Source organism: Gastrolobium bilobum, unplaced genomic scaffold, assembly GCF_033153095.1.
Source record: "Gastrolobium bilobum isolate Gb01-03AN ecotype WA unplaced genomic scaffold, APGP_CSIRO_Gbil_v1 utg1076, whole genome shotgun sequence".
Classification (NCBI taxonomy): Eukaryota; Viridiplantae; Streptophyta; class Magnoliopsida; order Fabales; family Fabaceae; genus Gastrolobium; species Gastrolobium bilobum.
The window spans coordinates 570,124-586,069 of record NW_026899578.1 but is presented as its reverse complement, the minus strand read 5'-3'; the positions used below and the strand labels follow the sequence as shown (position 1 = coordinate 586,069).

The window sequence follows — 15,946 nt, the reverse complement described above, 5'->3', positions numbered from 1 at the left end:
ATACCTCTTAAGTCATCAGCTGTAGAGGTCTTTTTTGTGAAAAAGAGGCAAGCTCAGAATCTATCTAATCAGTGCCCACACACTTCCCCTTCCTCCTCGAGAGATAGTTTGGAAGATCTGCCACAGTCCAGCTTCAAAGAGGTTGTTCGTGCTGCGGCGCTGAGGTGAGCTGTTCGTGAAGAGGAATCCTACAAGGGGAGATTCTACACGAGACCTGCGCACTGAGAGGTAATTGTGAAACAAGGATGATTTGGTAAGCATACCAATGTACTAGGTCCTAAACCGCTTCCGCATAAATCTAAGATTTCCTACAATTGGTATCAGAGCCTTGGCTGTACATTGGTATGTGAATCTAGTTTCACTATTCATGTAATTAGTTTTGCTTCTTGAAATGTGGCACCTAGGGTTCTAGGATTATGGTATGAATCTAGCATGTGTATTTTATAATTCATTTTCATAAAAGTTTAAATTTTAATCGGTAAAAATGCTTTAATCCATGGTTAGGGTCTCTCGTGTATTTCTCGATTTGTAACAAGGAGGCTAATCTCATATGATTAGGTTTCCTCCTTGCTGTTTTTGTTTATTTTTGGAATTTCTGTGTATTTTTTCAATATTTTGTAAAAGTTCAAGATCGAGAAATCGCGAGGAAGATGCGCAGTCAGCACTGTCGGAGACTTTTCGAGGACTTAACGATCCCGGAATGGGGCGATCTATATATGGTTGGAAAGAGGACGGAAAGACGAACGCAACGGTGGGTGGATCACCGCCATAGGAGACTCCACGCTCCACCACGCGCTTCCACAAGAGGCTGAGAGTGTCGCCACTCTCCGGCAAAGAATGGGAGAGTGAGGGTGCGTCCGGCCACCTTTTTGGGTGATTCCAGCGGCGGTGCACTCGTCTCTACGTGGTGGTCCTTCCCCTGGAGTTTCAGCCTGATTTGACTTCGGGTGACGGCGCGGCAGACCTGACAGCTAGGGTTCCTCTTTCGCGTCCTAGGGTTTCTCGCCAAAGGATTGGGTCTTTGGGCTTTTGGGCCTATGAAACCCTAAAGGGGCTTGAGACAGATACTATGGGCTAGGCGAAAGTCGAATTCCAAAGTTGTATTATTTAATTTAATTTAATTTAATTTTCTTTAAAATAGGAAGGCCATGGATTAAAGTAATTATGATTTATTATTTAATGCTTTTATTGATTGGTATAAATTATATGATATATGACATGCTTTATTGCGATAACATGCCATATAGAATAGGTGGTGCCATATTGTTGCATAACTTGTATGATTGCATGAGCATAATAGCTATTATGTCTTCAGCGACTAGTATGATAGTTATTATGAGATTATTTTGATTTTAAATCATCCTAAGAAATTAATTAATAATTATTATGATTTTTATTAAAAATCTAGATTAATAATTGAATTAATTAATTTTGGATAATTAACATCAAGACAAATAATCGTTATGGAAATTATTTTGATTTCAAATTATCCTCATAAATGATAATTATTATGATTGTTGCAATCTAGATTAATAATTAAGTCAGCTATTTGGATGATTTAAATCTAGAAAAATAATTAGAGAAAATTTCCTAAGATAATTCTTTTATTTTGCGAGTAATTTGTGGGTTTTCTGAAATGGTCATGGAATAACACACGCTGCATACAACCTTCATGTATCATGATTGTTTGGAGCACACGCTGACGTAAAGTGACCGGATTTCAGGACCTTAATGCTTTCAAAATTATGTTAAGCTTAGTGCACGTTTATCGGCGCTCTTACTTATATAGTTTTTGAAATCGAACAAAGGATACTCTCAATTAAATAATTTTTGGAAATTAGGAAATGTTGCTTATGTTGAATGAAAGGAGATTTAAATTAAGAGATTAATTTAACCTTCAAGCGCATTATAGGACCATTAATAAAATAATCATGTGAAGTCCCATCGAATAAGCATGATTGTATTTTATTAGATTGGACTTAAATATCTATGGGAGGAGATTTAAATTAAGAAATTAATTTAACCTCCAGGCGCATTGTGGGCCTATCAATAAAATAATCATGTGAGGCCCCAACGGATAAGCATGATTGAATTTTATTGGGCCTTAATAATTTCAAAATTTTAATAAAGTATTGTACGGCCCATCGTCGATAATACTAAGTTATTAAAGTATGTGGACCACTTAGCGTTCAGACCATAAGAGGTGATGAGTACTTCATTATATGAATGTTTACTCTGGATTTGGACAGATGAACCAAGTGCGCTATAAGTCTAAAGCTTTTGGAAATTTTCAAGAGGTTTAAGTCTGAGGCAGAAAAGCATGTAGGTGTTCAAATCAAACCACTTTGGTCTACTAAAGTGTTTGGCTACCTGTCTGGTAATTTCGTAACTGTCAACTCTAAGAACGCGTTAGTTGAATGAAGTTGCAGTATGCAAAAATCAAACATTTCTAGACTTGGTGAAGATCATGTTCAGTTATTCATCTTTGCCAATGTTGTTCAAGGGAGATGCCTAAGAGAAGGAAATCTACCTTCTTAACTTGGTTTCGTCAAAGTTTGTTGTAAAGACACCTAAAGAATTATGGAAGGGGTGCAAGCCCAGATCAAACCATATTCGGATTTAGGGTGCTACTGCACACGTCCTACAACAGCAGTCAAATGAGATGGAATCTTGTATGGAAGAGTGCATATCTTTTGGCTACCCTAAGAGAACTAGGGATGATTTCTTATTTAGTCTTAAGGACAAGATAATCTAAGTGAGCACTTACATGATTTTCTTAAAGGAGGACTAGATAAGAAATTATAAGCTCTTAAGTTAGGTTATTCTTGATGAGATTTATCTTAGATCAAGAATTTCCAGAATCTCTAGAAGCTCCATCCACTGTTCCCTTGATTGTTCAAGAGGGGATATATATATCTCTAGGTGAACAAACAAGAGAACCGTAATTGGAAATTCAACATGATAATATATAAGTGAAACTAGTAGAAATATTAGTATCACATGTAAAGGAACAATATCAAGGATAAGCGGATCCTCAAGAAATTGAAGATCCATCATTTGACCCACTCTTTGTTTTACCTATAAATACACAAGGTCTAATGCAGTACATTCGTAGTGGGAGAGAACCTTGTTAACTCTCAAGTTGTTTCTTGTTGAGTGACATTGATCCTACTAGTTACGATAATGCACTAGAAGATGTTGTTGATCAAGTGTTACTCAGGCTATAAACAATGAGATGAAATACTTGTATTTCAACTCCGTTCGGTCCTAGTAAAGACACCAAGAGGGGTAAAACCCACAAGGTGCATGTGGACATAAAAGGCAAAGAGAGGATGGACAGAAAGGTGAAAACCTTCAAAGCTAGCTTGGAGGCATTTTTTGCCAGACGCCATGCTTGAGTCTATCCAGATTCTCTTAGTTGCTATAAGTCTCAATTATGAGAATACATTTTGGGAGTTGGATGTCAGGATATCTACATACAACAACCAAAAGGGTTTATAGCAAATGAGTAGGAACACACGGTATGCAAGTTGTGAAAGTCTATTTCATAGACTTAAGCAAGCATCCAGGTCTTGAAACATCAGTTTTGATCAGGTTATCAAAATTTTGATTTTGAGAGAGCCTTGATGAATGATGTGTATTTGTATGTAAATGATACAACAGAAGACAATAGCTTTTCTGGTACTTTATGTAGATGATATGCTCCTTATTAGAAACAATGTGGAGGTAATATCAAGCATAAAGGGTTGGCTAAGTTAGTGTTTTGGTATGGAAGTACTGGGGAAGCCAATTATATTCTTGGTATAAAACTCTTATGAGGCCGGAAGAATAAGTTGTTGGCATCACCTCAGCCTACTTACATTGACAAAACTCTTGCCAAAATTCAACATGAGAATTCTAAGAGAAGAATTATAATTCTCAGATGTGGAATTCATCCTCCTAAGGAGTGACCAAAGACTTCTAAGAAGGAAGAATGCATGAGCAAGATATCTTATGCTTTGGCAAAGGTAGACTCACGCATATCATGTTGGGCGTTAAACCAGACATCTGTCACGTAGTGGGAGTAGTGAGATAGTACCATTTTGAACCTAGAGGAATACTAGATTATTGTTAAGCATGTACTCAAGTATCTTTGGAGAACGAGAGATTATATGTTGGTATATTCTAGTGGGAGTCTTGAAAAGCTGAGTTTTCAAAAATTCAGTTATTTCAAGTGGATATTAACTCAAGAAAATCAACCTCGAGCTATGAGTTTTTCACTAAACTCAGATAGCATTAGAGGTGGATCTTGCAGACCCAGTTACTAAGAGTTTGCCTGAACTTGTGTTCAAGAGGCATGTTACTTCTTTGGGTCTTAGGAAGATCCCAGACTTGCATTAAGCAAGTAGGAGTTATTGGTTTCATTGTGCTCTTGGAGTAAGACGATGAAACAATAAAATCATTTTCTGAATTTCATAAATAAGGTTTTATTTATTTATTTTGCGCACTATTTACAAACATAAAGGTCCGGATCAAATTGTGGAGTATATGATCATATGGATACGTTCATGGAGGACATGATCATAGGATCTCACAATTGATGAATGGAGTCACAGCCGTTAAATAAAGTTGGGCACTTTATTCAGGCTGCAATATTTTATGAAATGATTTTGTCCGAATCATTGTAAAATATTGGTGTGAATTAACATTCACATTGAAAGGATCAAGGAGAGATTTGATTAAGGTTGTTTTTCTGTCATAAGGTATCAAATCTCCAGTTAACTATAGTTATGTGATTGCTCTTAATCCTGAGTTTATTATAAATAGGTAATCAAATAGTTTTCATTCTTTGATTTACCAACGGGTGAGGTTCGATCTATTGACGGCCAATAACTCGGTATTTTGGGAGTGAGATTATTTGATTATCGGTATTTATGAGATAAACAACATGGAATTTGTAGGATATGTCCCCTTGATATGTTTCGGTACTTGGATATTAAAAACACTGGCCAGTGCATGTAATCCATCAGAGAAACTATCATAGTCAAGGGAATAAATAATTGATTGAGTTACAGAAAAATTGTCAATCAATTATAGACATTCTACAAAGGGGCGATGCATATTCATGTTATAAGTGTTGTTAATCTTGGAGTTCAAGTTCGGGCTTTTAGTGGAGTAGCACCGAATTAGATAATCATTCGTTGATTATCAGGAGCCTTGATTAATAACAGATGGTAGATCCCCAAGCTAGCTTGAGACAAGGGATGGGGTATTTTTCGGATAGATGATGACTTATGGGTTACATGATCTTGGGTTTTACAACTCAAGTTTGTATCCAAAAGAGCAAGTGGGAGATTGTTGGGTTTGCTCTTTTACTAAAGCCCAAATGGGTTATTAGTATGAGAAGAGCCCAAGGAACCTAGAGTCCAATGAACTAGGGTTTCTTGGAACCCATATAAATAGTACCTCTTAAGTCATCAGCTGTAGAGGTCTTTTTTGTGAAAAAGAGGCAAGCTCAGAATCTATCTAATCAGTGCCCACACACTTCCCCTTCCTCCTCGAGAGATAGTTTGGAAGATCTGCCACAGTCCAGCTTCAAGGAGGTTGTTCGTGCTGCGGCGCTGAGGTGAGCTGTTCGTGAAGAGGAATCCTACAAGGGGAGATTCTACATGAGACCTGCGCACCGAGAGGTAATTGTGAAACAAGGATGATTCGGGAAGCATACCAATGTACTAGGTCCTAAACCGCTTCCGCATAAATCTAAGATTTCCTACAATTACATCAAAGTCTTAAACCAAGAGACTGTCAATAACTAGCGCAGTCTCCTTTATGTTATAAATCAAAAACTCGAGATAACAGGATGAAGCAAACACAACAACAATCACAACCAAACCTTATCCCACTAGGTGGGTTACAGGTTGAAGCAAATATAGGGTAAAAATATATTTGAAAAATACTGCACCACTTTATCAAGTCTTAGAAACATAAAAGCTGATAAATTGCTCCTTTTAAAGACAATTAATGTTGTTTAGGTCGGCTCTTTGACCTGTTCTTACCTTTCTGGGCAACACTAGCACTGCTTCTATGCACACTGGAGGAATTTGATCCTCCTTGGCCACCTTTCTTTAGTACTTTTTTGTAGGAGCTCCGGGTGCTATCCCCAAGTGCAGCTTTGGCAACACTATCAGTGAGTATTTCTCGTGCCCTTTGAGGCTTGATAGGTTGCTTGTTCAGGTACACAAGCTTTGGAAGAAGACCACAAACTGCTTTTCGCAGCTGATCATCGCTGATGTTGCTTTGAATTGGATTGCCAAGCAGATTCAGCGCCAGAAGTGAGTTGTAGTTAGCCACAAGCTGGCCTAATGCCTTTGTTGTTGTGATCTTGTTAAAGCTCAAGTCCAGAACTGTTAGCTTCAATAACCTGTGTTGCCCCTCAACATCACTTATCTTGTTTCCAGCAAGATATAGCTCTTTGACTAGTGTACAATTTGATAACCCTGATAAAACACAATGAATAATTGTACTGTAGAAAATACTTAATGAAGGTTAAGAAATTCAAGAAGTAAAAACCTCCTTGGAGTATAAGCTAATATAGAAACTAACCTTGTCCAATTCTTGAGATGCGATTGTAACTTAGGTCAAGTATCCTCAACCGAGTTAATTCTCTAAGGCCCTCAATGGTGCTAATCTTGTTTCTTGACAAATTAAGTGTGTGAATACCCTTTGGGAGAAATCCAGGAGTGATGTGAGCTGCAAATCAATGAAGAGGAGAACCAATCTATTGAGTTATTTATCATTATTAATAATTGATGTTATATTAAAGGTTACTTTCTTGTCTCAAACACGTTATACCTATGAAATTGCTTGACAAATTGACAGAGCGGAGACAGGAGAAGTGTGAAATTGCAGGGATGACTTTTATACCAATTCCTGATATATGAGCTGCAGTTGAGGCTGGATTCAGAGACTGGACCACGCTATTGGCATTCAAAATCTCCTTTGAAATATTGGCACCTTGATGTCGAACCAACTGAGCTGTGCTTCTTGCCAATGATCTACCAACGTCAGGAGAAGGTGGGAAGACAATGTTTCCAATATTGTTATCATCAAAATCATCCTGGGGAGGTGGCTGCTGAATTCCGAGATCTTTCACCCACTCGTTCACTCTGGTAAAGGAGGATGATTCTGTCGAGAAAGCTACCCATTGGTTTTGTGGCCAAAAACCAAAGTTTTCTTTGTGAAATCTGCTCCACCTTTGGTTATCATTATTTTTTTCATTGCAGCCTTTGTGAAAGTGTTCCCCAGAAGATGACCCGGGTGAGGGTAATTCCACATGTCTCAATGCCTTACCTTGTTTTGGTTCAAGGGTGTCTGAAGAGTACCCGCATTGACTATTTAAAACAGCACTTGCTGGATGTAACCGAGGTCTATGTATGTTCCTGTGGCTCCATAGGAACAACTTCCACCACAATGTTTTACTTCCAGAAGGGAGAACTTGACTTGAGGAATGCCTTTTCAACAGCACTCTATTAGCACTGCAGTGAGTCATCACAGACCTGGGGCTTTCTAGATTAACCATGTGTTTTGCTGATAATTCCTCCAAATCCTCAAAAGACTGTGACTTTGAAGATGGAAAATGATGAGCTGTATTCCTAAGTAGATCCCTTCTTTCCAGGTTAGAGCAGGATCTCTCGAGCTTTGGAGAAGCCCAGAATTCAGTCTTTCCAATCCCAGGATCACTGACATGTCCACTTTGGATTACATCAACACTCTTTTTGTTGTACTTATCGTTTTTGTCTCCCAATGGAATGTTGGATTGGTTTTCATATAAACTGGGATTTTTTATCTCTTTATCTGTTGGATCATATCCTCCTTCGCTTGCAACAGCTTCATGGGCTTGGAGATCAAAATCAGAGAGCTCCCTCTTGATGGAGGGGGAATCTTCATGCTCATCTTCCCCTTCATAAGCTTCCTCCGCTTCATTCTTCAATGGACTATCAAAACTCATAACCCTCACATGGCACCTTGAATTCTTCTGGATACCGCAGGTTACTGTAACATCAAGAATGGCTGGCTTCAAATCACGACTCTCTGATGAACACTTTGGATGTTGTAGTTTGGCAAGTGGAGTTTTAAGGCCCCGTTTTGAAGATCGTTCAGGACCCTGAATAAACAAGAAAAAAGAGAACAAATCAGGTAATTTATATGGTTTACATCAACTTCGAAAAAAAGGAACATAATTTTTACCTTGCTTTTCTCCTCCCTCCCAATCAAAACAGAGACACACCTACACATAGCCATCGCAGAAGATAAAGCTTGTTCCAAATCCTTTTTATTCAATCTTCGTTGCGCTTTTAAACTTAATAGTAGTTTACATACAATCCTATTGCCGCTCACATCTCTGCTTAGTGAGAGTTTAGCAACAACAAAGAGGTTGTTTGAGAGTATGGAAAATCACTGGAGAAGAGTGAAACAGAAGTTAACCATAATCAGTGGGAAGGCTCAGGATAAGAGATAGTAGCCTGTCCAAACCAAACTGTGAACCAGAAAACCAAGGACCAAGGACTGCTATAGTTGGTGAAGATGAAGATATGGCTACAAATTTGGCCAGAATTGTTGTTATGTTGATGCTGCAGTTCTTCAAAGCTCCAAGAATATTTCTCTCGAAATAGACCTACCCAGTTGCAAGACTAACCAATAATTCATATAAACAAATATGTTCAGCCAAACACAGATAAACAAAACAATACTTGCGGTCAAGGAATAATTTTTTTTTTTGGATACACGAATAAATTCTTTTGAAAATTCATATATACGAATACTGTTTTGAAAGGGTATGTTAGAAATTCAATTCAATAATGAATAATCTCTTTAGAACTAAAATAATGGTTTGAAGTTTTAACTAAAACAAACAGGAGACACATGAGCCCTTGTTTCAAGGATCAAAGGAAACATTAACTAACCTAACCGGAAAAAATAAATATGGTAACTGCAACACAGATTTTAAACAGACACTGCCCCATAAGAGGGAAACATGTTTCTGGTAAAAAAGCAAACCTTTTGAAGCGGAATTTCGCCAGGTGTCAAACTAAGACAGACCCGATATCTGTTGTGCTTGTGCTGGTTAATTCTCAAAGGAACATGATTGTGTGAATTGTGTCTGTGAGAAATCAAACAAGTGAAATTGGTGAGGCTGAGAAGTTGAGGTTGTGGTGTTTTTGGAGATGCTGAGTGGGATATTATTAAATGCTGAGTGCAGCCGTGCAGGTAGAATTTGTTCTGAAAAAACTATGAAAAACAAACGAATAACCAACACGGCGTGTTCAATAATCAATAGTGTACGGTCACCCTGAGGCGGGACCGAGGCGTTTCCACTGCATGTGCTTCTTCGACAGTTTAGCCAATAAAAAAACGACACTTTATATAATACAAAAAAAAAAAAAAAACCTACACTGTTTTCTTTTTTTGGTACAAGACGCTATGTTAATGAGTTTAGTATTTTTATTTTTTTGGATAACAATGAAAATTAAAGACAGACAGAAAAGAAAAACTAGATCCTAATTAGTCTAGTCATAGCAATGCCAATGCCCCTTGAGTCGCGAGCGTTTTTTTAAATTAGATATTATATTTAAGTGAAAGAAAAATATATACAATAAAAATTATGGAAGAGAAAATTAATAATTTTTTTTAATTTAAATTTTAAATAAAAGATACTAAGTTGTATTTTTCTCTCACTTAAAATAAAACAACTTATATCCTTAAGGCAAACATTTTCCCCCTTTTTAATATTATTATAGGTTTAATATTTCTACAGTGAATGTAAATACATTATCTACATTCGCTCCCAAAACTACGTCGTTTTGGGTTAAAAAATTATAATAAAAAAGACTATTATAATATTGAAATAAATTATAATTATAAAAATACCTTGATTTTTTGCCTCAAAACAATGTCGTTTTGGGTTCAATGTAAATAAGTTATCTACATTCACTGTAAAAAAAAGCGAACCCATTATTATATAGAAAAATGTGCATCTTTTTAAAAGAAAAAAAGAGATAAATCCTGAGATGAGAGAGAAAAGAAAATCTCACTCTCTTTTACTTATGATTTATCTCTTTTTCTTTCTTATAAAAACACAATTTTATATCTTTTAAAAGGATACATGTTTTTTCTTTATTATATTGCCTCCTTTTTATATTTGGTTTGCCAATTGCCAATATAAATATTGGAAATGGATCCTCTAATGTGCCAAAAAAACATGATATGGTCATATGGGAAGATCACAACCATACAAAGGTAAATCAACGGTTATGATTTCATAACTACCTATTTTATCATTTTTTTTTCTCTCATCCCTTTTTACCATTGATCCACCTTTGTATGGTTATGATTTCTCACATTACATGACCATGTGAATTTTCAAATTAGAGAATCCAGATCGATAAATATTAGTCTTTTTCATGATGTCCTCTCCTCAATTTTATTTTTAACTTTTTTATTTGACCTAACTTCCCGTTATTCTATTCATCAACCGGATCAATCCTCGCTTCTTCTTTTTTAATTTTAAAAAATTAACAATGCCCTGCCTCATAATATATTTAGGAAACGTGTTCACTCTGGAAATAAAATTAATTTTTATTTAGAAATATTTAACGTTAAAAAAAAAATGTAAACACGTTTTCACTAGCAAAATATAATGTGTTAATAGAGTGATGATAAGCGGTTGAGTGTTATGTTACCGATTTTCTTTTTTATATTAATTCATCATACAAATAAAAAAACACCATTTTAACTTTATTTTTATTTTATAAATAATAATAGTTATTCAACTCATAATTCTTATAATAAGGAAAAAAAGCACGTGTGCCTTACGAACTTGAGATTCATTAAAAAAAAGGAAAAACTTCAAAAAATTCCTTACGAGTTTTTTCAATTATCACTTACCCTTTACAAATTTTTTTAATCATTTCTACCCCTATTTAAATTTTTTTTATCATTTACTCTTCTGATTTAAAGTTTCTTTATCATTTACCTCCCTCACTTAGGGGATAAATGATAAAAAAATTTTAAGTCAAGGAGATAAATGATTCAAAATTTTGAGAAAGGGATAAATGATTATGAGAAAAGTTATAAGGGTAAATGATTCTTATAATGAAAAATGATACAATACGCTATTTCATTCGTCTCTTTCACAGTTTTCATTAGCTAAGAGACAACTGATACATTTTTTTATTATTTTTGGTAAAACAGCTGGTACTTTAATTGATCCCCTATGTTAATCTCATAAATTCCATCGAATATATAAATAACTTAGGTCGTTATATAATTTTTTATTAAGAGTATAAAACTATTTTTTTTTCAAAGTTTATAATGTAATGATAACTAACATTATTAAACAAGTACGAATGACTACATTATCTAATTACAAATTTATAATTCGGTAGTTTAATTAATAATTAAGAATTCATAATTACAACTTCCAAGTTCCAATTATTCTAAACTTTAATAAAATGTGCTATAGCACAATATCCCAATTGTACGGGAGATCAGATATTTGACAAGGTGGGCCTATAAGGCTGATTAGGAAGTCATGTTAATAAATAATAACCTTTTGATATTGATAAATGATAAAGCCGCACCAATTTGCTCCGAGAGACTCCACTACTGGTTAAATGAAAGGTGGCCGTAATTCAGTAATTTGGAGGGTAGTCGTATTTGATTTTGTAAAGTGATCCAACTTTTTTAAATACTGCTTAAATTTTAAATTATCAGCTGTAAGCCAGTATTTTTTTAGAGTAATCGAATTTAATTTTTCTTTAATAAATTTTTTCTTTTAAATTCAATTAATGTTTTTCGATAATAATTTTTTTTGAATATATCTCTATTACTTGATTAATCCAGTTAGAGTCTTAATGGATCCAACTCATGAGCCATTTCTCATAAGATTATTTTTTCATCCGCTGCAAACTCGAATTCAGAATCTCTAATTAAGGAAATTTAATTTTTTATTTAATATTTAAATATACATGTAGTTATCTCATTATCAAAATTAATTTCCTGATAAAAACGCACCTATAATGTAGTGTCGCCCATTCATCACCGACCATAAATCATACTTTCAGTAGGTTCAGGTAACACTATCTGAACTCTTTGTCCTAGATCTTCAAATCTCTTTTTATAAATAAGAAATTAGTCCGCATGAACACAAATTAAAATACTGCTCACACAACCATTAATTAAGGATTTTGAGAAGATACCTCAGCCCTTGCCTTGCCATGTGCACTAGTACAGTTCAATATATATTATCTAATATCCTGCAAGTGCAAGTGGCAAGCCTCGTGCCAAACCCATTTATGTAAGCAATTGGGTAAAACTCGAGGTCACCACTTACCACTATGGCATGAATGCATGCATGAGATTGGGAATGGGATGGTGGTAAGCTAGTGCTTGTAAGCTTCCAATGAACTAGGCAATGTTTCTTGGTTTCAGATATGAGAATGTGAAAGTTTGAGAAGCAGCCAAATTTGTGTCGTACGTAAGCACAATCGTACCTGGCGTGGTGCCGGCCACTAGACCAGGTTGTCGCACCTTAATTAACAAATTATTCTTTTTCACCATTTTGTACTATCTTTTTGTCACAGCCACCAAGTTTTCTTTTTGTTTTTCCTTTGTCCGCTAGCTTTTCTGTAACAAATTCCTTGTTTTTAGTCCTCCACCCAACATTATATTTTGTTAGGAAATAGAAACAGATGGAAGATTGATTAAGAATAACTGCAATCAGATTTCCTGTGCAGAATATATGCCGTACGTTCCCTAGTTACCTATTATTTATCAAATGAGGCATTATATTTTAATTCATTATTTATCTGAAAAAGCAAAGGTGTGAACAAATATGCGCAGCGCACCCGAACCATCATATATTCCCACGAACGAATGAATCTTTTGATGGATAATGGGATAAGAGTAATTGACATAAAGACCTTAAAAAAATTACAGGTGGGGCAGGTTACTATTTCTCTTTCTTAATTTTTCGTGGAAAAATGTTAAAGGATAATATAATTTAGCAGTATATATATTATTTAATATCTACCTCTGATGATTTGATTGTGAATAAGATAATTTGATTTGCTTGATTTCTGCTTCTTGGTCAATGAACATACTTTGTTATTCTCCACGAGGACTTATATTCTCGAAGACTCTATTATCCTCCATGTGGACTTATGTTCTTGGAGACTCTGTTACCATCCATACGGACTTTGTTCTTGGAAAACTCTGTTATCCTTTGTGAGCACTTATGTTCTCGGAGACTCTGTTGCCTTCCGTAAGAACTTTGTTCTCGGAAGACTTTGTTATCCTCCGCGAGGACTTATATTCTCGGATATTTTGTCTGGACTATCCGAGGGAGGACTCATATTCCTGGATGTCGTATTTAGTTATACTTATATGATGTTATCTATACTCTGTATCTGACCTTTCATGTAGGAAGTGAACTCATGGGTGGAGACTATTCTATAAATCCTGAGTTTACTGAGATGTTGAATTTTATCCCGTTTGGGGACTTGTTTAATGTGCTCTAGCAATAACAGAAGAGCCTCTAAGGGCAAAGGGCCTACACAGGAGTAGAGGTCTTAGCTGCATAGGACTTTTGATATGACATTTTGGATGACTGTACATATTCTTTTATAGCATGATGTGTGACCATACATCTGTATAATTGTAGTGTATTTTGAGAGACATATATGTATATATGACTTATATAGTTTGTATTTGAGGCGTGGGTACCTTTATGTCATTATATACTAACGATGTTGATATGTATGAGAATATGCACATGATATATTAGGTGATATGATTATTGGCACGAAGCCATATTCTGTATGAATCCATGGATGGATTCTAGGTCCATTGGTTGGACTATTTGTTATGTGTCTGTACTGAACTTTTCTGGATTTCAGGTACAAGATATGACAGTGGGATATTATCACTGGATTGTCTAGTTTATAGCTATTATGTTGTCTGCGAGATTCTATCCAAAATAGTACAAGTTATCATATTTAGATAATCATTGACTGTTAGCTATGGTCACAGGTTTATTGAGTTGGAATTCTGTATGGATATGAGACTGTACAGTTTTTAATAATGTGAAAAATGAGTTATGCATGGCAATACGTAAGGAAAAATAAAAGGAAAAAAAGGTTAAGTCACATAGTTATATAGGATAATGGTGATACTTTTGTTTAAGTCTTCCCCTACTTTATTTAAGTAAGAAGCGCTTTAAATACCATATTGCATGTTAACTAACCGACTCGAGATGAGGCGTTACTTTATGCCAATTTTACTGCTGATACACATAAAGTGAACTTAAGGGTGGAGTTATCTTCCAAAGACCCTTAGTTTACTGAGATTTTTATCTCACCCGGTGTTGGGGATTATATTTCAGGTACCTCCAATGATGGTGTTGGAGCATCACATGGCAAGAAGCCAGCTTAGAGCTCGATTGTTTAGCATATGGATTCTGATTATTTTTTTGATGTATATGTAATCAGATTTTAGAATATTCACATGACATATGTATTATGAAGAGTTAAATGATAATTATGTATATTTTGTACTAGCTTTGATGTACAATTGATTCAAGAGTGTAATTATGACCTATGTAACTTAGAGGAGCTTGTATTATGGAGATACATTTTGTATAAGCTTAATATATATTTGATTATAAGAATATGTATATGGATTATGTAATCTTGATGTCCAAAGATGTATTTATGGTACTATGGTTATGTACTTGGAGTATTTATGTATGAAAGGTACTTGTTCATGATTTATCTTAGATTGAAAGTTATGTAAATGAAAGTTACAAGTTTTGGACATTTTATCTAAGTGTGATATTCATGTAATGAGTCATGATATATAATGTATAGACATTAAGATTGATAAGGAACACTTGTTGATGTATAAAAATGGTAAATTATGTGTCAAATGAATTTTGGAGAGTGTCCTAAACCATCATAGTGCAACCAAATGCTGCCATTTTGGTTTTGTCCAGACTGATAATCGATTACCATAGGTTGGTAATCGAATACTTGAAACAGGGGGCGTGGTTTTTAGCTTCTGTTTTGGCTAGTAATCGATAACCAACCAGTTAGTAATCGATCACTTAGTTCAGTAATCGATTACTTCAGAACAGGGAAGGGAAGTTGAGCTACTGCCTAGGGCTAGTAATCGAATACCACAAGTTTAGTAACCAATTACCTACTTTAGTAATCGATTACCACCTGGAAGGTAATCAATTACCTCACCTGGAGAAACAGAAAGTTTGCTAATGTCAAGGTGGTAATCGATTACAAACTCCACTGGTTGGTAAACGTTACCTATCATTGAATTTGAAGTTTTGGTTACTTAACAAGGAGAAATTAATTACTTATGCCATGTAAAGCTTAAATCACTTCTAACGAGTTGTGGTATGAATTTTAATGACATGATTAGTAAAAGAAAAGTTAGTTTATTTTTCTAGATATATGTTAATGTGTAAGTTTCAAATTCAAGTGGTAAGGTAAAGTAACTTGATTACTAAGTAATCTTAATGAATTTTGATGCACTTAATACCACAATGTATGATAGATAATACTCCGGATGCATGTGGGTTATTTCAGTGGTTTGGCCTCTTGGACATAAAGAGAGAGCTTTGGAGTACACCACTACAAGAGGTAAACTCTTGGATCTTGTGGATTTATCCTTTTTGTTGTTCCACCATGGTTATGTATTGGATGATTGTTGGTTTGTTAGTTAGGTGGTATAATTGCATTCATATAGAATTATCGTACCATTAGTGGGTGAGACAATGGACAAGCGCTAGGGTCTACATTACATAGTTAGTGGATAAGCTAATATGCAGTTGAAAGTTGATGTGATGATTTGATTGTTTAGTTCTTTGGCCAATTGAACATTGTATGGACTTTCCTTA

At 35.2% G+C, this 15,946-nt stretch overlaps 1 protein-coding gene across 3 annotated transcripts; it reads right to left on the bottom strand.

The window, feature by feature from the left end:
• Nucleotides 1-5,141: 5,141 nt before the first annotated feature.
• LOC133291639 (uncharacterized) lies at nt 5,142-9,220 on the bottom strand. Of its 3 annotated transcripts, none has more exons than XM_061489937.1 (6): nt 9,037-9,220; nt 8,227-8,653; nt 6,832-8,143; nt 6,583-6,729; nt 6,036-6,476; nt 5,142-5,655 (listed from the first exon to the last, which is right to left on the bottom strand). In XM_061489937.1, exons 2-6 carry the CDS (start codon nt 8,278-8,280, stop codon nt 5,645-5,647), a joined length of 1,965 nt encoding a protein of 654 aa, XP_061345921.1. In that variant the 5' UTR covers nt 8,281-8,653; nt 9,037-9,220; the 3' UTR covers nt 5,142-5,644. The 3 variants fall into 3 exon arrangements, with proteins under 3 accessions (XP_061345921.1, XP_061345922.1, XP_061345920.1); XM_061489938.1 differs by lacking the exon at nt 5,142-5,655 and having other exon boundaries at nt 5,842-6,476; nt 6,832-7,263; nt 7,330-8,143; XM_061489936.1 differs by lacking the exon at nt 5,142-5,655 and having other exon boundaries at nt 5,842-6,476.
• Nucleotides 9,221-15,946: the final 6,726 nt, after the last annotated feature.